This window comes from Photinus pyralis, unplaced genomic scaffold, assembly GCF_008802855.1.
Source record: "Photinus pyralis isolate 1611_PpyrPB1 unplaced genomic scaffold, Ppyr1.3 Ppyr1.4_LG1, whole genome shotgun sequence".
Classification (NCBI taxonomy): domain Eukaryota; kingdom Metazoa; phylum Arthropoda; class Insecta; order Coleoptera; family Lampyridae; genus Photinus; species Photinus pyralis.
The window spans coordinates 42,809,183-42,831,421 of NW_022170249.1; the positions used below are offsets into that span (position 1 = coordinate 42,809,183).

The following is a 22,239-nucleotide window of genomic DNA, read 5'->3' on the forward strand; positions in this document are numbered from 1 at the left end:
ACTTTAATTAAGGTAATCTAAAAGTCTTTTGTCGTACAGGTATTAATCGGTATTTACACATTAGACATAAAAGTATTTCATTGAATTTCGTGGAGTCTCATTAGGACAATGAGCGCGCTTTTCGTATATACACCTAAAGCTAATGGAGAATTAGATTTGTATTGGCGGTGTCCGAATGTAATTTAGAAATTTCCTCTTTTCCAATTTCACCGAAAATAATGTTCATTAATTTCATTATAATACTCTTTTAATTATACGAGTGATGCGTTTGAAGGACTCGTTAGAAATTGGTACTTGCCAATAATTGCCTGTCGCATTCTTCTTTCCGATTTCTTAAATTTTTAGTTAATTGCGTTCGAGTTTGCTGTGATTTAATGTTGTTTACTTTTGAGTTTTTTTACCTCGGGGGTGTTTTTAATAGTATATCGGTACCTAATTGATGTTTCACGTTTCCATTACATGCAAGTGGGTATTTAGGAGTATTTACAATCTTATGCGCGATGGCTCTAATAAAAAAGTCTCCAAAACTGATTGTGAATACGATATTAATTTAAGATATGTACAGTTAGGTGTGTATGGTTAAACACTAACACGTAGACATTTAATGGAAAAACAGACACCGTGTCATGTTCGCCGTATTCGTCGTTGCATTTATAGCATTCCAATATGAACCGATATCTCTTGCGGCCGTTTCGTATATTTTTGTCACGCTGGCGATTGTTATATCTCGTGATTTTTTTAATGCACACCTTTATACGACATCGTCCTCTACGCGTTTTGTTAACACCCCAACTCCGCATTTTGGAGAAGACTTGTTTCATCTACGTTCGTCGTATTAAGGGGAAGGTTGCGGAATTTTCGCAATTTGGGATGCATTATTAGGGGAATAAAGTGTATCATTTTTATGACATATTATACGTTTAGCACACGCTCGTTTCCATCACGCTCAGGCAAACAGGATTTTCCATCCGGCATCTCTCACAAACACCTGAGTCACCTGTATCCCTTCTCCTTTCCGATGGCCAATAGCTAGTAAGTTTCCGACAGCTTGATAGAAGCCGACTCGATCTTTTTAATTTAAAGTCACTTTGCACCATGCATCTAACGAGAATACATCTTTATCACAATTTTATTTGAATATCCTTCTTTTTGATGTGCTTGGTTACGTGATAATTGACAAGGAAAGTCGGTGCATTTAAATTACCCGTTACTTGTTTTGTGATAATTATTCATCGTAAGGGCATTTCTTCTCCAAATTTTTAGTGCTAATTCGCCAATAAATTAAGTGGAACTCTCGCTAAAGTGGAATGGATTACACATGCCAATCAATTCTAAGGTAAATTATTTATTATAATGATGACATTGTCGGATGGGTGCTTTAAAAAATCAATCATAAATACAAAAAGATAGGTAATGTTTTCTTTAACACCCCCTGTTTGCAACCGGCCCAGTGTGTACTTCCAGATAACCATGGAAACACCCGGGCCACTCTAAGTGATATGATTATTATTGCTCTTCTCGTGATTAATTCGTTTATTGCACCTATCCTCCTGTCGTAACTAAGTGAATATTTATGTTTTCTCATTTACGTTAATCGAGCTTTTTTAATTAAACATCTACCTATGGTGGTAGAATCATTGCATAAAAGTAAACAAGTGCACTTTAACACTCAATAACGCACACATTATCAAGTAAATTATATTAGCCCGCACCCCTATTTGAACGTATTGACGTCCTGTTGTGCTTTTTCGAGATTCATCATCGTACAAAAGAACGCGTGGTACATATTGTTACAGCTTTTAATAACCTCTTTTTTATTGCCGCAATCTGAAGTGGTGGCGAATTTTGTCAACTTTCACTCGTAGCGATTATTAGAAATTGGAAGTCAATTTCAAATTGGCGGTCTAACGATGTTTCCCCATTACATAATGTACGTCTCACTCTAATAAGTTCGTCTTATAATGACATTATTGTTTGTCACTTCTAAATCTAGGGAAAATAATTCGTCAAAAAAAAAGCTTGGTTCATTAAAAGCTTTTGGAAAGTCCCGGTTTGGGATGTGCAAGAATGTCTTGAATCTAATTAGTGATTTGAGTCGTATACGCAGAATAGTAAAGTAGGTTTCCATTTAATATTCTGGTAGCTTATAATTTTAAGATTACAAAATTTGTACCGAATTTGGGTGTTTTACTCTATTTAGTGATTTATCAAAGTGGGCGTGCGAAGAACGTGAAATTAATTTCTATCATATGCAGAACGCTCATTCAATCAAAATTTGTTACACTGATTACACGTCTTCTTACTGTTTGAATGTAAAGAGTAAGTACAATTTAGAAGCTTCCTTACTTTACGAGGTAAAAAACCAAAATTTGCGAATGTAAAAGTTTATACTGAAACCCGCACGTGGATGTTCAACCCACCATGGCAGATCAGTATATGTACTGTGTAAAATTACCCGAAATCTAAGGGCCGAGTTTTACGGGGAAATGGGACAGAGAGGACCCAATAACAACTGAACATTTCAACCGCAACAAATTCTTCGGAAATAACGGCGGGTGCAGATTTTGGCAAAGTCTAAATGAAATTTAAATACCAAATCACGCGTTTTACTTTGTTTAGTGATGCCTTAACTTCAAACGTGAACAAGGGCGAACAAAACGACATACAATTACATTTATTAACATAAAAACGAACTCATTTTATCTTGAAATATTTCTATTGAGCTCGAAGGATTTGGGTGCGCTCGGTTTATCCCAGTATTTTGGGCGAGTCTAATTCTAAGTGTAACTTATCAGCACAGTTTTTAAACATAGATTTATGGTTTATCAGTGCAGAAATAACAAGTACTTCCCCTTGTATGGGTACTACACTTTTTTATATTTGTTGTAGATACAATTTAAATTGGTGCTATAAACGTTACCATTGAGATGAAGTTAAAGAAGTAGGTGGGCATAATGAAAATTTCCAAAATTTTTACAAATTATCGTTATTTTGGGATCCTCGGTATCACTTTTCCTCTTTGGTCACAAGTTATTTACCTATCAGTAGTGAGGGTTAGTATTTAAAATGTATTTTTTTCTTTTCATCCTGATTTCTATATTAATGGTTCTTGAACAAGGCTCAACACAAAAAAATTGGGGGTTTACTTCCTCAAAACTTCTGCAAACGATTGCAAACTGAAACATTGCGAATTGCATTTTACGCCCCCATGTAAAATAGAAAGAAAACTTATTAGTATAAGTAGGATAGAGATAGTACAGAGTGGGCCATAAAATTGGGCACTTCTGTAATTGTCATGAAATGAAAAATATACATGGTATTTATATGTTATTCAAAATAAAGAGTACAAATTATTACATAAAATAATATCACTCCGTTGATATTCCTGAAACCATGTTCTCAGATTTTTGTAAACTCTTACACAGCGCCGGATATGTTAACCATTTCTTCACGAATATTCTCCTTCAATTGGAGTATTGTTATTGGTTTATTCAAGTAGACACGACTTCTTTCAGAAAATCCCTTAAGAAAAAATCAGCTGGAGACCGATTTGGGCTGTGAGGAGGCCACTGAATATCTTCTGTGGGCAATCACTTTGTTAGGGAACAGTTCATCTCGACAAGTAAATTCTCGTTGGATGGCAGGTTGCGCCATCTTGCTGGATCCATGTCCTATAGTTGTAACCCTCAAAATGCAGTAATTGCGGTTGAAAAAATCTCGAAGCATTTTTATAGAGTTAACGGTTACAGAATTACCGCGTGCCTTTTCGAGTTCGGGCCAATTATGCCCTTTGAAGAAATTACCACCCAAACCATCACTCTTGGAGAATGCAAACGTTTTTGGTGTTTCAGTTTAGGGTGTTCTCTGCTCCAGAATCTGCAATTGTGTTTGTTGACATGGTCACTTAAGTCGAAGTGAGCTTCGTCCGAGAAGAAGACGTTATTGTTGTTCTCCCATTGCAACTATATTTTCAAGAAGCGAAGAACTGCGCGGAAGCGGCCCCGTCCCCCCGCGCGGTATCCCTGCTAGACTGATTACAAATGTGCAAATATTTATAGCCCATCCTGTACAAGATCCCATATAAAGTCAACCTTCGCTCATCTGTTTAACGAGTGAAATACATTTTTTAGCAATCTTAATATGGAAACAAACACATTGCAAATGGGTTGTCTAAAAAGATTAAGTCAAGACAAGGACAGAAATATTAATAAAAAAATGTGATGCCCGGACTAAATTTAAGATCTGCAAGGGATCACGGAACATGAAAATAACGAAACCAAGCTTATAACATTTAAAAATATTGACTCGATAAAGTAAAATATTTAATTTACCCACAATATTATAGTACCTTTTGGGTACCCTAAGCAGCCACTTTATCCGTCCGCACTTTTGTGAGATCCAAACCATAACAAAAATATTTTCACAAAATAATTTACTGTTCATCAACTTCTATATTTGCCTTGTAGTGCCCTGTGCCCAGAATCAATTTTGTTATTTGTAAGTAAAATGCTATCGTATTTTCAAAAAGTACTGACCTGCGCATAGAAAGCGCATTTCTACATTGTCCGAAAGAATTAGTTGCCCCAGCCAAATTCATGTTCAGCCATATAAACCAAACAATGACAAACCGCCATTTTTTAATTTTTTGCAGCTGGTTAACGTTAACATTTTAGGGCATTCAAATGTAGACCAGGGCCCAAAATCAAATAAATATTGAGCAAGATCTCCTGTCAAAATTTCCGAAGTATTTGTTGACAAATAAAAAACTTGAGTTTGCGCATGCACTTAAAATCAATTTTAAAATAATTTTATTTTTCGTGCTTTCAACGCTGCAAAATTCGCAACTTGATCAAAATCAATCTCATCGGTAAGGGTATGCTCGATTGACAATATACCTAGCTAAGTTGCTCAACTTCAAAGTGTTCATAGTAGATCGCAGTCGGTTTTTGATCAATTTGAGCTTTGAAAAGCTTCTTCCGCATCCAGCAACACTGATGCATATTGTTAAAAAAACCTTTCAACTCTTCTCCCAAGATTCTTTCTTATACACATTTCGTTTCATTAAATGGTTGGTACGCATATATACAAAGTTGGTCATTTTATCAATATGATTATTATTTTTGCCGCTCCTTTCACAGTGCCGACCGGGGCGGACCGGCCCTCCACTCCTCCCTGCCGGTACGCCACTGATTCTGTTAAAATTTCGTAAAAATCCGGCCACAAATAAGGAAGTTAGCGTTGCGCATGTGCAATCTATTTTTGACAAGCTACTTCGATTTCATTTTATAAGAAGAATTGTACGCTAAAATTTCAAAAGGAATTGGTTCACAAATAACGAATGTGGATAGGGCATGCGCAATAATTGTTTGCGTATTTTTAGCCTGCGTATGTACATTTCATTTTTTGATGTGCATTTAATTCATTTCTTTCTTTTAACATTTTAGAAAAATCCGCCCACAAATAAGAAAGTTAGTACTGCGCATGCACAACACAATAAACAGAGTATAAAATTATAACTCCTAAGATCTAGTAGCGACACAGCCGTAGGGACGGACTAACGGGCAGACAGAGTAGCTACAATAGCACATTTTTTTAATTTTTGTGGTAATGCGCTAAAAATTGATCTTGACATCCATTATGTCGTTGCCCAAGAAACGTGAAAATCATTATTTCTGAATCAATTTTGCCGAGAAAAAGGCCAAAATTTCGAGATGCTTAAAAAATGATTCGTCCAAAAAATTTCAACACAGTTATTTATGGACTCGCCTATGTAAGGGGTACTATCCTCCATGTGTGGTACCTAATATACCATTTGAAACCTTTTCAAAAAACTTTTTAATGGTACTTGATTATGTGATTTGTAAAATAATAAACCTCTTATACCGAGACAACAGAGCAGTGGTCACTGTGTCCAAAAATCTACAATACCGTGCGGTAAAAAAGACTAAGGTGCCATTTGAGACGCACCATTCTGCATAGAGAGCAGCATTTTTACGCGCATTAACAACAAATTAATCTTTTGCCACTATTCGTTGCTGTTACCGAACAACTGTCAAATTTGCAGCATTTCGAAATTTACCGCAAAAAATGTAACACGTAACATTTTATATCTTTAGAACCAGAAAGTTCATAGAAGAGCTTCGAAATCTGCAAGATAACATTTAGAAAAACAGATGTGTGTAATTTCTTTTTTAACCAGGAAATGCATATTGACAATTTGAGCTGATTGCTGAAATATATGCGGTTTTTATTATCACGAACCTAAACGGGATACTTCGCTGTTGACTAGCATTTTGATGAAAATCTATATAATTACTATAGGGCTCTCGATAGCCACACAGCAACAATTGATGCTTTTGTATTTGTTTCCTTATTTGGTGACATACCTATTTAATATTGTTTGACTCTTTTCTGCACAATTTTTTAAAATATTTTCGCAGTTTCTTACTCTCCACACCAAAATATGGTTTGGTTAATCGATGTAATAAGTAGAGAAATTGATTTTCGAATGCAAAAGTTTCACTTTCAAAACGTAAGTTGTTACCAACTTCGTATTTGGTAGCACCGTGCACGCATTATTTGATGCATAACGTGTAATCAGGGTAGGATTTTCGGGGGCAATTACGAAATCACGGTTAATATCTTGATAGATTCGTAAAGATTGTGCGATGTGTAATTAAATTCGTGTAGGTAATAAATTTATGCAACAATACCTAAAGCATAGGAAAGTATAGAGAAAGCTGTATCGATATTGCGAGACTAATTTCTAGTAGTATGATTGAGACATATTAGCTTAAACCGATAAGATACAGCATTGATCATGAAGTTGCCTTATATTACATACTGTTAATTATACACCAAAGTTATCCCGTACCTTTCTGATATGAACGTATCATGATTTTTGCATGAAGTATGATATGAAATGAAAGGTCATTTTAAGATCACCGTGTAAGGTTCGAGTGCATCGATAGATTTACTCTAAAAAATTAGTGATAGACCTAATCTGTGCGCTAGCTTAAAAAATAGATATGCATCACCGTGGAATATTTCAGAAATAATAGAAAAAGAAATTGGTTTTGTTTGATGTATGTGGCGGTCAGGAGGGTGTCGGCAGGTGTCTGTATGTGATGTGTAGCTATGGATACGCCAGGTACAGACTCAGCAGATCAATACAGGTGGCGCGGCCATCTTGGCCCGCCTGCTCTCGCGAGATCCGCGGACACACCCACGTTAACTCTGACCCGGAATCTTCTCCCTACTTACAAAACAACCCCGAAAACTACGCGAAGAAGGCGCGCTTCAATTTTCCCGACATTTTCTATTCGAAACTGTAATTGGACTTCTATTATGAATAAATAAAGCCTTAAACTACAACCCGGAATTTATTACTGGAAATCAAGTCGATGTGTTATTGTTACGACTGATTGCCTTATAATTTTACGCAGAAATCATTTATCATTTAACTTTATAGATATTCTGCAACATGAGAAGTAAATAAAGGCAGAGCGTATCTGTACGGTTTCGATACACAATAAATTTTTCGCGAAATTTCCTAATCGTCTCGTATTTCGCATCTTTCATTCGAGACCAAGGTGTACGGACGATAAAAATAATAGCAGATAACACCTTGATCTTAATATTTGTGTTGATACATTTTTGCATCACATTTCGTTTGGGCGGTTTATATTTAACATGCCAGTACAATGGTTCAATACCAACACCTTCGACTAAAATTAATAGAGTGTTTAGTTTTTAAGACGATTAAAATGATATTTTTAGATATTTGTAAATAGACGGAAGGTACAGTAACTGATAAATAAAAGTGCTTGAAATGGAATCTCCTCATTACCTTATTTCCTACTATACTGATTTCGCACCAGATTAAATGTTGCATTTTTCTTTTACGTATGTAAATTTGGTGTCTCACCGTCAGACAAAATAACGAAAATTAACCATTTTTATGCGACTTTGGGCAATTTCCTCATTGTGACAGTGCGTTTCACGTTATCAAGAACTAACTAATTGAGATATTGATCCACTTTTGCAATGTATCTCCCTATTTATACAGACGTGTCTCACTTTGGGCTTGTCAGCAAAATGATTGTGGTGTGTAGATCGATTCCCCAGATGTGTAGAAGTTGTGTGTAAATTAGCCATTTATAGTGTACATAAAAATTCGCTATAAAAACATTCACACGAAATTTTGTTGGACAATATTATACAGTCATTGACTTCTACATTCGAAACTGCCAAGTAATGATTGCGGCAAATGTCTCCTGTTTGAGAACGTGTAAAAATCAAAATGTTTTTCCAGAAAATAAACAAAAATCCTCTCTTCTTTTTTCCATGTACATATCCCAAATGATAAGACTTTATGGCGAAGTTCATGAAAATAATTAATTGGGCCATGTTTTTCCACGGTAACTCCGCTGTCCTCTTGTGTCATGATGTTCTTCAATGCGTGTGGTGAATTTGTTCTAATTTCAGCCTCGCTACAATTCTGGCCTCTTCTTATGGATTCAAAAACTTCTTAGTAGTAGTGACGGTTGACTGTGTGACCAATGAAGTATACATTCAAAGAGACAAATTCCAAAAAGTGAATATCTCTTGGTATTGGATCCGTGCTTTTTTGGACCGTGAAGATCCCTTGCCAATCTGTCTGTAAACTCAACTTTCATTTCGAGATGTATTCATAAATCTATCATCATTGTCGACAGTTCCATCAAAAGTTCTTCTTTATTTTCCTTCCGCGGTTCGGTCTTTAAACGAAGTACAAATTTTATGTAAATCGATGCGTGTTCAATTTCTCGATTAAAATGTTATAGCTAGTACGATTGTATTGAGACCTTATCTTCTACAAATTCCGTGAAAGTTCGCCGACTAATTTTTCCTGGGGAAAAGGAATCCCTCGACCACTCGTTACTCACTCATACTTGAAATGAGAATCGTAATATCTGTCCCCATGGTTCTGTTTCTATTTTAAATCATCCTTTACAAATCATCGTACTCCTATGGACATGAGTACCTTTGTACGTTTGAGGACGTTAGTAACGTCGCACGGTAAGCTATTTGCAAAATTAAGATGAGACTGAGTTTGAGACTTTGAATCCTGAAATTTTGTCGTCCAGATGAACCAAAATGTTATGGTAAATGGCTTACCTTGATTGTATTGATCTCTCTTGGTGCAAATTTTCCGTAATACATTATTACTCGTATAATGATAAACTACGTATAAATTTCAGACTTTTAAGAACAGATAATCTTGCATAAGGTGAAAAAAAAGTACTAGTCTAAGATCCCACATAAGGTCAACCTTCGCTCATACATTTTTTAGCAATCTTTATATGTAAACAAAAACATTGCAAATGGTTGCCTAAAAAATTAAGTCAAGACTACCTTCTACTGTTCGAAATTTTTGCTGTAAAATGTCAAATGCATGCCCGGATATTCCTCTTGCTCGACATAAACGATAATTCTGTATCCTTTTCTTGTCTGTCAAGTTCCTTCAACGATATAGTCTCATTATCTACGTTTTTAAAGGCAACCCTTCATCAGCCGTAATATTACAGTTGAATATCACTTCCAGGTAAACTTATGATTTCTGGAATATTGAGTATACCGTTTTCCAATGACTTTCCTAAATTTCAGTGCATCAGAATATCTCCATTAGAATGTATTCCGTCTTTCCGACAATAGTTATAGAATGGATCACTAAATTCCTTACTTATTAGGCGACACACTGCCGTGCTATGGCACGAATTTGGTGCGATGATGTGTGTCCAGGTCTTAAAATGTTCTCCGGTATATGTCGAGCAACTTTAATTTGGGTGATTGCACTCTTCATCTTGGCGCCAAAATTTATTGCAACCTCGAAAACCACAGGTAATTGGTACACCTTGCGCCTACTTCCTGCAAAACTGCTACAGTGGATGAAGTTTCATTTGAACGTAAGGAAACCTGAATATAATTGTAGTAAGCAAAACACAATTGAGCAATTACCAATAAAACGTTTTCATCATCAGAAAACAGTTTGGTTGATGAAGTTTTTATAGGTTTAGAGTTTAATAAAATGGGTATAGTTTAACAATTACGCCCATAATAGGATGACATATAATTGACCTCCACTTTTTGAATAGGAACCATAATTTTCACTCCAAGTGCGCAAATCAGAATTTCTACAGTACAACAGATCTTGAACGAGTTCTTCACATTTAACGTTTACAGTTTAGTATCTCATTCTATTTTCCTAAAATCTTCCTCGTAGTTTGTTGTTCAGTATTCATTTTGCTAAGGTACCTACTGCATTTGTGATGTCTTCCATTTTTGTTTAATTTAGAACTAGCAGTCTCGGACAACTTCGTATTGCCTTTGGGAAATCCCGTTTCCGTGAGAAGTCTATTTCGGAGTACCCCTTAATGCTTTCAAAGAAACCTATGTTATAAATGTCAAATCTCTTTTCGGCTGTAAAACATAAAATCCTGTTTTTTTCCTGAAAGTGTTTTACTACATTGAAAACCTTCGCGGGCATACGTAATTCATACGTTTGATCGTCTATTTTTTCGCCTCTCACCTGAAGTCGACGGTTTGAATTTTTCTAGAGCCGTAGTATATCTTGCTTTGGCGCCATCCATTAGTTATATTGCGATTTAAAATGACAGAAAAGAGAAAAATTGTTTTTTACATCTTTCCGTGCCATTTTTGGAAAATTATCTGTTATACAAACCTTGTCATGGTACTACCAAACACAACAAAAAAAGTTATCTAATTTGGTGCAGTCATTTTGGAGTGATGGGTGTACATATACATTTCGGCGATCCATTTTTTTACCATCCGCACGTTAATAAGAGAGGTATTGCATTGGGGTAAAAAATGACCCCCACTATTTTAAAGGAAATACGTTTTGAAGCACCAGGAATCCGAATCAATCCAAATCTCGATGATGTCTGTCTGTACGTAATTTGGTACATATATTCTTAGACATAAAAGGGCAGAATCGCACATGCGCATGTGTACGGGTGGTATCTATGCTAGCCAAAAATTTTAATTCTATAGATTATAGATACATATCTGATTTTATAATAAGGACCGATACCCAAGTCCGTCTGTTTATTCATTCTATAACTCTTGAACGGAAGGTTTTAGAAGCTTGAAGCGTATATAGGTTCCTATTAGCTGATGTTCAAATCGGTTCAGCCGTTTAGCCGGAAATGAGAGTACAAGGGGTCATTTTTTCCCTTACTAACGTGCGGATGGTAATAACTACTGCCTATTTAAAATTAGGTAGATGTGTGGATGCTGTTAATGGATTGTTAAAGTGGCAACTAAGAGTATAGGAGAAATTTCAAGCTTTCGTGCAAGATTATAAATAACTGTTATTGATAGACTGTTCATTTTAAAGTTTTTGTAATTGAACATTTTGTAGAATTCTGTTACAAAAAAATCCAGTAAATCACAACCAGGATATCGTATTTCAGTCAGTTTCACTTTAAATCGATTAGTGTCCTCATAAGTGAAAAGAGAGCACAAAACATGGATCGCATACGAAACAGCTACTTAATATTTCTTCACTCATAATATACATATTCTAATAATCATTAAGAAATATTTTTAAAGGGAAGTTATAATCTATTACGGAAATGCGAAATTGGGAAATATGCTTAGTTTTATACAATAGGAGTTCGCCGATGATATTTAAAGCATCTTTTATACGCATGATTAATACCTACATTTTCTTACGTAATACCTTATATTCTAATTATTTGAAAAAGTTTCTCCGCAAATTTGTAGCTGTTTTTTTAAATAAATTGCTATGGTAGAGTTTTCGGTCTACTGAGTAAGATCCTCATCACATCTTGGTCGAGAAAGCGTGTATCATACTCATACAAATTTATATGTTTATGTAATTATGCACTGGGTGTTTATTTTAAAACAACCGATCACGGCATAATACGCATACATAGTCACTATCGATAAGCGATTTCATTTCAACAAACTACCTGAAATTATAAATAATGTTAATCATTTAACAAGAACGTAGAATATATTATGTACGTCAATATTGCGTACATGTAACAGCCTGCCTCTAACAAGATAAGAAAATAAATTAATTAAAGACATTATATAGAAATTATTCTTAACAAACAATATAAAACTGGTTTCGTAATAATAATAAGTACAAAAGTAGCTTTATAAAGGACAATTTTGCCATCGTTGCGTGACCAAACACAGACTCTAATGAAATCTCCCCAGATGCTACATCTTTATTCACCGGAACGAAAATCGCCTTGTTAGTCCATTTTTTTTAACGTACACAAAGCAACAGCCTTCATACAAAAAGGGGCAAAGACACATATACAATGGAAATTAGTTTAAATGCGGCATTAATCAAATTGTTTTAAATTAAATTAAATTAAAGTTGGCTCTGCATACGTTACGCAAGAACCACAATTTTAATGGAATGCTCACAAACTTGCGGTTTTAAAGACGACACCCACGAACTACCATCCCAAATTGACGCATTTGCTAAAAAACGTATGACTGTATTTGCTGCTACCGTACCGTGCCATCGGAAAGTCCAGTGTGGGTGGTGTTTCAGCGTTTGCCGTTCGACCGCACGACGAGGAAATAATCAATTGATAAAATTCTTACAAAATATTCTCGCGCTTTTCCAGGCTAAACCAAACCAATGCCTTAAAATTCCATTATAGTAAACGGATGATTTATTTTTAGAACCATGCATAATACCGAAGCCGTACGTTTTCCTGCTCTCCCTCTGAAATCATCCAAAGAAAATGTAAAAGTGGAAAATCTCCCGCGTGTCGTTTGTCAAACCGCACTTTGTCTCGTATTACGACGTTAAAAATAATCCGAAATGTTTATTCATAAGTTTGGAAGATCTCTTATTGTTAAGAAAGAAGTGGATTCATTACGAGGTTGTCACCTTAATTAGCACCTGAGTTCTCATTGTGATACAATGAGCGTAAAATTCGTGAAATGATCCAGTGTACACTTACGTCTTTTGCGGCTAGTGGCGGCAGGTAGCCGAGGTGTGCATCCCCAATAGGCCTGTCCTTGAGGACAACGGTGAGAATTAGGTCACCCTGTCTGTACTTCAATAGTTCGATTGCAAAGTGCCGATTTTAGGAATAGCGCAGATGCTCCAATATTACCATATATACCTAAGTACCGAGGACTTGTTTATTAAATTGGTTTCAGTGATCTTGCAGGACAAAATCTCATTGTTTTGGATGTGAGGTTAAAAAGAAATAGTTTTTTCATTCACCTTATTAGAAATTGGCCAATTTTGGTCACATTTCTGACTGCTAGTCATTTCGTAAGGTATGTGTTTTCTACCACTAAAAAAATAGGAATGGGCAAAAAATCAATTGATCGGGATCGAGAGACTAATTTGATCAAATGTGAATCATTTGAAGTCATTGGCATAAATGTTACTATAATGTCGGTTAATATGGTTACGATCGATTATTAAATAATCACCGAATAATTTCTTAAAAGTAAACAATCAAATATCGTAGTATCCCTGCTTTTAGCGTTAAAAGCTTCTGCAAATACGTTCCATTACTTTTTCGTATGGACACATTGGTTTGCCCCAAGAAAATTGAGTAAGGAATTCCTGAGCACTTCCGTCAGCACATAGGGTTGATTTTGAGCAGAACCGATTTGGTGTATCAAGTTGATTGCGTTTTTCGGATATTTTTCACAACATCCCATTTGGTTGCCCTTCAAAAGCATTTTTAAAGAGCTTTCTAATGACGTATTACTCAATTTGTCGATATATCCACACTGGCTACCTTTAAAATTAATCACTTCAGGCAAACTAGGAAGGATTTTGGGATTTGGATTTCAAAACTTCTCCAAAAACCTCACAATTTGACTTTTAAAAACTAGCTCTGTTAAATTTTTCCATTGGAACATGTAATCGGAGAACAATTTCATCAATTTCATGCGGGAAACAACACCCCGTCGCAACTATTGTGTCCCCTTCACATTAATATACATTTCATGCTTCGCTACAAAGGAAAAGACAGTTATAGTAGAATTTTCCTTAGTTTTCCGCACCTCCTGGGTGACTAACAGAGCATATTCTAAATAACTTTCACTAGGCGGCACTGAGCTCAGTATCCGTGTGCCATACTGGGGGCTCCACTCCAGTGTAAAATTTTTAAGGGTCTCATAATTTTGTGCGTAATAAGAGGCGAATATATATTACGCACACAACCAGGTGACGTCAGGAAAACCTTCTTTGGGACAAAAACCCTGGCATAGCCCACACAAATACACGAACTAAATTAACAAAGACAACAAAAGCAAAAGAAAATCCACAAAACATTTCAAATGGTGTATCAATTAAAATCAGATCATGATGCCATCTCATCAGCAGCATACCGTTTTGAAGGATAGCTTCTGAAATAACAAATTTTTAGTCTCGAAACTAGAAGTATTACTACGAATAAACCATGCTGCATGGAATTTAAGGAAACAAACCTCGCATAAATCTCCGGCAATTCCACATTTAATCCATCATTTGGAAACTCAAATTTTTGTGCTGTAGCCATGCCTGTAGCTGTGCTTTAGTCCAGGAAGAATTTGGCAAGTTTTCCAGTAAGCTACTGTGATAACTAGCATTGTCTATAGTAATCAGCGATATGGTTCTTCTAAATTTGGTGGCAAATGGTCCCTGAACCACTGTCCTTGTTCATTTCCCCATGGTAATCTGGATTGTTTGTTTTTGAAGAAAAAATTAAAGATGCTCCAGTAATAAAACCATGCATGATACCATTTTCAAATACCCACGTTTTATCCAAAAAGACACATTAGCGTCCAATCTCCGATTGCAAACTTTTGAGAGTGTAATATTGGGTAATATCTTGGATTATCTTTTTGATAGCGGAAACCAATATTCTTAAGGAAATGTTGAACTCATCAAATACGTCTTTCTCCTTTAGAACTTACAAAAGTAGTAAAAGAGTAAGATGTTCTAAAGTACAAACATAAACTCTACACAAATATTAATTAATATAGTATAATCTTTACTGTGTTGGATTATGTCGTAGATGGAGTTCCGAATCGCTGCTTGTGTGAAACCATCAACATCACTAACGGGTTTCTTACATTGGATTGTTTTTTTAGGACTTTCTAGAGGTTTGACCAATTTAGAAATTTGAGAAATAGAAGTCGCTTATTCACAGGCTAAGATTTGAGGCATCCGCAACTCTCTGTGATATGACACTTGTTACTAATACGAATTCTTATATTACTAAAGTAAACATTCACCTCTCTTACTGCTGCGAGTGGTAAAAGTGGACCACTTCCTCGTTCAAAATAACGAATAAGATTAGAAATAAGTTGCTTTCTTTTTCTTGGTAAACCCGATGGCATTTTTGGGTTATACAACTTTTGGAGGAGAATATGTGTCACTTACGGAAGTTGTGCTTTTATATAATTCGTTATGAAAGAGATTTTTAATCGGCTAATGTATCAAAACGCGATAAAATAACGCAAACGGTAGCAAAGAGTTGTCAAATTTATCATGTCGCAATGTAAACGTAAACTACCACAATTTTGGTTGACAGGTAACCTGGAAACAAAAAAAACCCTTTTGACTAAAGGTGAAGGATTGAATATGTACTCTCTTATAACAATAAAGCTGACACTATGACCAAGTGCTCTGAGTACCAAACTCTTGGTACTTATAGAAAATGTTTCAAACGACTCAGTGCGTATGTAAGTATCGTAAAATTGAACTCCCGTGAAGTTGGTCTCGAAAGATGGGCAGCACGACCTCGTTACCTGATTCTAAATTCAATATTCTACTAAAATTTGTTTGCATTCTACCGTTGCCGTTTTTGGCAAACGTTTGGAAAGATCACTTCCATGAAAGCACCGAAAAAATGTTGAATAAACTTTTCTAAAATTCACTACTTATACCACAACTAGTTTTCATTGTACCCTTGCCGTTTTCAGAAAATCCGCTTGCGAAAGATTACAACTAACTCCATGAGAGCACCCGAAAACAATTTGAATAAATCTCCAAACAATTAAAGCACTTTTCTCAAAATTCAATATCAATGACTCGTTTCCGGAAAATCGACTTTTGAAAGATCCCGACTAACTTCATACGGAAAATTTTAAAAAATCTTCAAATGGTTAAAGTACAGTCTTCAAAATTCAATGTAACTCACACCAAAATCAGTTTGTTTTGATTCAGTAAGGTACACGACGTGTTAAAAAAGGTACAGTAAACCTCTCTGTGCTTTCGTGAACTTGGCCGTGATTTTTAGAAACGACAGGGGTACAATAGAAACAAGATTTGAAGGTTAGGTACAGCAAGATTCGTCTCGGTAAACGCGCCTCCAGAATATTAGACTCAAAAAACTCTCCCCGCCCAAAATTCGTCCCATAAGATCCGCTCTCGGAAAACTCACACCCGAGGATTCATCCACGGAAATTTCTCACCGGGAAGAATCGCCCCCCGCAGCTTTCTGCGCCGAAATGTTTTCCCTCAGAATATATCCACATGGAGAATTCGCGCCCGCCGAAAATACTCTCTTGTCAGGAACTGGCTCAATGGAAAATTAACGTTCGGGAAAGTTGGATCTCAAAAGATTGATCTTCAGAACTTCATCTAAGAGACAACTGCTATGCGTATTGTGTAGGTAGCCTGTGTAAAATTGTTGAGTTCAGTCTCATAATGAGATGAACAATCAAGCGCAATCAGTCAACTCCATGTCAGAGTTTCTCCTTCAGAATACTCTCCCCAGACAAATTTTATCGAAAAGATACAAAGCTCTTTTGATTGCACCGTCAAATTTAATCAGGATTTAGGGTTACATACGTTTTATATCTGTGATAGCGATTGTCGCAACAATTTGCAATTATCGCAATTCGTAATTGAGTGCATCTGCATAGATATACGAAACAGATGATTTTTCAGCTATGCGGTAATTGGCCTTGGAAAATTCGAATCGGTAGTTTCGCCCTCAAAGATTGTCCCAAAATATTTTGCATCTGAAAGATTACCCGCGTGGTTCGCCCCCGGCAAATTTCGTCATGGAAAATGCACCTCTATCCACGAAAATTTGCTTTCGGTATACTTTCCCCTAGGGAAACTCGGAGGTCAAACAATCTGAGGGCGCATTTTGGGTGGTGAATGTACCAAAGTAAGTTTTCCGGGGCGATTTTCCGGGATTTGGTACATTGAACCCATTAATCGTTTAAGGGTTTATTCAAAAATTTTCCGATTCTTTCGTGAAAGTAGTCGTGATTTTCTAAATAGAATTTCTCAAAAACTGCATAAGGAACAATGAAAACGAATTTTGTATCATTTTTTGTACCAATTCCGATACAAGACAAAAATTATTTTACAATAAAATCCAAGCATAATCAAAATGTTCGGAGAGCGGTTTCCCATGACATTTGAACTACTAAAAAAAGTTTTTGGAACGAATTATGAGATTTAAGTATATTAGAGCAATTGTTTTGGACCAACTGTTAAAAGCTTCAAAATTATTTTAAAAACATTCAAATTAGAACTGCCATTGCAGCAATTTGAAAACAGTTTCAATTGCAGCACTATCCGTATCTGCCTTATGACAATTAGTCCAAACAGTGGAGAAAAAGTTGCGTCTTTCGAGAAAACCTGATTACATTTGATAACGGCAAAAAAGTATCTAATGAAATCTTATTTATCGATTTTTGAATTGAAGATTACTGCCGATCCGTTACTCGTTAACCATTAAAACACGTAAAAACCATGCCGGATATTGAACGTATTGTTTTGAAATGAGTTTAATACACCCAACAATCGAAAAATGTATTTGTATAGATTTGGAGTTAATATTGAGTAGATTACGAAAATGACTGATAAGAGATGGAAAAGCTAATAAGATTGCCATTTGCAACAGCCGGAAAAATACAAAGGAAAAAATTAAGTATTGAATACAAAATGCACGGTGGTATAGATATCCTTTCGACAGAAAACCAGTCGGATCAATGGTAGTTGCTTACAAGCCTTTTTATCTGGTCGGTTATATACAAGGGGATCGGGCACGCGCCAAAGCAGGTGTTTTAAAGCAGACACATTCGGGCAGGTGAAGCTAACATATGCTACCTCTTAAATAATGTTCTCCGTTGTGTTTAGCGACCAGTATCTTTTTTTTTATTATTATATAAATTTTTGGTACATTGTCACGAAGATCTTATTAATGCGACTTTTTTTTCAGAACTTAATTTCGAAATGCAAGGTATGTTATGTATACCTGATGGTCACATACAGACAGGATCGTCACCACCTTATAGGAGTGGTACGTATTTTTAAGATAAACGATAAGAAGGTTAACAAAGCTAAGGAAATTCAAACGTGCGGTTTTTCTGTTCATATCTGTCATTGTGGTCCATGTAATCTTATTGCTTCCGCTTTCTTAAAAGTGTAATTTCCTTTTCAGGATCTATGTCCGGAGGTTTTTTTCTGTGTAAATAGAGATTACTTTGCAAAGCTCCGAATCGTAACGGGATTCAGGCCATCTAAAATAAATACAATTTTTATCGAATATTTCAGAGTTCAGTTCGTCAGGTATCTCTTTATCAACAAAGGGTACAGATCACATTTTAATATATTTGTTCTTATTAATCATCTTGTTTCAACATGATCTTATCTTGTGCTCATTTCGATATTCTGTATCTTTCGTATTTATTTAGTCTATTTATTTAATTATTGCTATTTGTGAAGTCACGCCCCAATATACTTACTGACTTACCTTGACGAGTTGTGACGACCTCACTCCAGACTCTATGATGGGACACGGCATTATCTATTTACGTCAATACCTGTTGTGTTGTACTTTTTATCCACCTGCCGTTACGAAGAATGTTAGTAAATTATTATTCATTTTACTATTGAATAAATGATAAGATTCATTCGTTTAGATTAAATATTTTTTGTTGCCATTTTACTGGGATAGTGATTTTGCAAGAATTGCACATATTCTTTTAACAATGATTTGTATACAGTGACGCATGTTATCTTTTTTAGTTAGTAATACCGCCAACGATTTTTGCGTTTAATTGTATTTCAATATTGCATGTTTTGATGCAACGAATATGTTGATTATTTACTGATATATTGTACTGCGGTGGGATTCAGTTCAGTTGGTAAACGAAATTAATCAATTTGGTTGGTTTCTTCTCGAAACATTAAAGATCGAAAGGATACGTACCGTAGCAAGATAAAGAAAAACCAGGTTCGAATAATGGAGGACTCCTTTAGGTGATGAACGAGAAAATTGTCCTTGTTGATCATCCCGTGTCAGTTACCCGACGCTTGAAGGTTAAAGAAATAGTAAACTTTCGAGGCTTTCGGCGGCGCCAACCAGCACCGTCGGAAGTTTGGGTGAGAGGGGGCTACCCTTTTACACAAGGGGGGCCGCGCCCCCTCTAAGAATGAATAGATAAATCCCTCAAAAGCGACTAACACATATTCTACTGCAGGTGCATGTAGAAATTACAAAAAGTGTAGAAGTAGGTAGAGGATATATTGAAAGAGTTTGCCAACAAAACTGCGAAAAATTTTTGGATATATTTAATTTTTTATACTTGTTTTTCTTTACAATGCTCAATAGTGCAATAAATAGGAACAACATTTTTGTAACTTTTGTATGTTCTAGTTCATCATTTTTTAAATAAAATATTATTGATCTATGGTATGGTTTTCTCAATCGAGTCAAGTATCTCTGACTTGCTCATATAACTAGACATCCTCGGACACTTTTTTAAATTTTTTTCAAAACTTTTCTTTCAAAAATGCATTATTTGATTGATTAAATAAACGGGTTTCAGGGTCACTTAAAAAACCCACTACTTTGCATTAATTCGTACACAATTTTGCATGGGAGGGACCTTTCAGGCTCCATGGTCGCTGATTTTTGCCCCCCCCCCCCCCCCAACCGTTATTCACTTCCGACGTCGTGGGCGCCAAGGTTTATTTTGTTCTCGATTTTGTTTGGTATTATTCTGAGAAAATATTGAGGAAACAAAAGGACGATGCAGCCGATTTAAAGAAATCAAGCAATTTTTACATAGTATCCAATGGGTTACAATTTAGAAAAAGACCTTCACTCTATCTTGGATTTCTCAGCTCAGTCCAGGACGATCATTTAAAAGATAAAAGAAAACTTGCAATTTTCAATTGAATCACTATACGAGTATAATGCTCATTTGTCGCACCTCACCAGGGGATCTCGGTTATTTTAAGATGTTGGTGAAATTGGAGTAAAGTTGCTAAATTATCGCCTAATCTTAACTTGCACGCACCTTTGAGCTCACCTACTTTTCATAGTAACTGAATAGAATTCATTATTGAAATTTTGTATTTCTACAGTGTAATTTTGTTTTGGTTGACTAGATATTACAATTTATGATAAACAATAATAATAATATTTATTGTCACCAACAGATTAACCAATAAAGAACAATGTTAACTGACAATGTACATTCACTAGAGGATAAAAAGAAATAAAACATGCTTTAAACAAAATATGATATCCAACTAAAAACAGAGATAATTGTAGAAGATTATTCGATATTAATAATAATTAAATGAACATAAATAGAAGCCTTAAAAATTAAATCCTTTCATTGATGAGTTGTAAAATATTCTTTAAAGTAGTGTTAAAAAGGTCAACAGAGTTACAAATACTATTATAAAAGTAACACATCTCATAAATTGGGGAGTTGAACATAATATTCGTTCGATATTTTGGCAACTTAAACACAGTCCCATGTCTGAAGTTGAAGGGAGGCACAGAAAATCTTAGTACAGCTAACAGCGATGAGCAGTCGATATTATTATGTACTAAGTTGTATAGGAAAGACATACTAATACGTTTTCTTCTAGTTTTAAGAGCCATCAAGTCAAATTGCCTTAGTAGTAGGTGTTGGGAATGCCCTTGGTCGGGATAATAACCATTCATCCGAAAGTGTAGATATTTTACAAATCGTCTTTGTACTTTTTCAATATCGTTTACATATTTTTGGTAAAAGGGGTTCCATATAATCGCTCCGTATTCTAATTTGAATCTTATTATTGGGACATATAAAAGGTTCATGGTTGAAATTATTAAAGTCGATACAGGGACGAGAAATAAACCCAAGCAACTTAAGGGCTTGGTTGGTAATTGTATTAATGTGGAAGGAGAAAGTAAGCTTACTGTCAAAATGAATTCCAAGATCTTTTACGATCATTTGCCTATCGAGTCGTTCATTCTCCAAGCTATATGCGTATTGAAGTGGGTTCTGTTTTCTAGTGAAAGACACTACTTTGCATTTTGAGATGTTTAGAAGAAGTTTGTTCTTCTCACACCAATTACTAATTCTAACGAGTGAATTCTGCAGAAACTCGCACTTTTCAACAGTGTTAATTTCTGTATATATTTTTAAGTCATCCGCAAAAAGTTGTTTTTTAACAATAACTATAGCAGGCAAATCATTAATAAAGACCAAAAAGAGAAAAGGGTCCAGGTTGGATCCCTGTGGAACACCCGAGGTAGGAGTGTAGGGTTTAGAATTGAATCCGCTATAAGACACAAATTGACGGCGATTCGTTAAATAGGATCTAATGAGCTGAATAATAGAGGAACTAAACCCATATTCTTCAAGCTTCTTTAGAATAATAAGGTGGTCAATTTGGTCAAAAGCTTTACTAAAATCAGTAAAGATAACGTCTACTTGTCCTTGTTGATCAAAGATCAAGATGGAACCTAGAGATTACTTATCCTTACTCACCCTTCACTGGGTAAGATGTAGTATGTGAATTACTACTTGCTTGTGATCCAGTAATTCTCAAGATTCTTAAAACTCTCAAAAGTCCAGTCCTTAAGATTCTTAGGATTTGTAAGATACATGTACCTAATCCTTATGAAGAATTATGATTCCTAAAATTACTGAAATATCTATTATTATCCTTAGATAACAATTATATTATTCCGAGTAGTAATTTTCTTAAATCCTTAGGAGTTTTAGTTAATATTAGCTTTGTTTATGAATAAACAATGATATTAGTAAAACTCTGTTCAATGAGGGCAAAGTTGTCTCTTTTTATGATTAAAAAATATTAATTTTTTGAAAACTCTTTGAAGATAATTGAGATATCACCGAATAACTGAAAATGTCAAATCTCATTTTCACTATCCCTAGTTTAAACGATCGGAAATTGACGGTTCACGT

General features: G+C 35.4%; 1 protein-coding gene across 3 annotated transcripts in view; it reads left to right on the forward strand.

The window, feature by feature from the left end:
* The first annotated feature begins 1,081 nt into the window (after positions 1–1,081).
* LOC116178019 (ras-responsive element-binding protein 1) overlaps positions 1,082–22,239 on the forward strand; it is a 28,178-nt gene continuing 7,020 nt past the window's right edge. Inside the window, exons 1-2 of one of the 3 annotated variants that reach the window (XM_031497266.1) lie at positions 1,082–1,336; positions 18,243–18,323. In XM_031497266.1, coding sequence (XP_031353126.1) covers positions 18,257–18,323 — 67 coding nt within the window. In that variant the 5' untranslated portion in view covers positions 1,082–1,336; positions 18,243–18,256. The remainder of the gene's footprint in view (positions 1,337–18,242; positions 18,324–22,239) is intronic. The other 2 variants (XM_031497275.1, XM_031497285.1) reach the window with 2 other exon arrangements.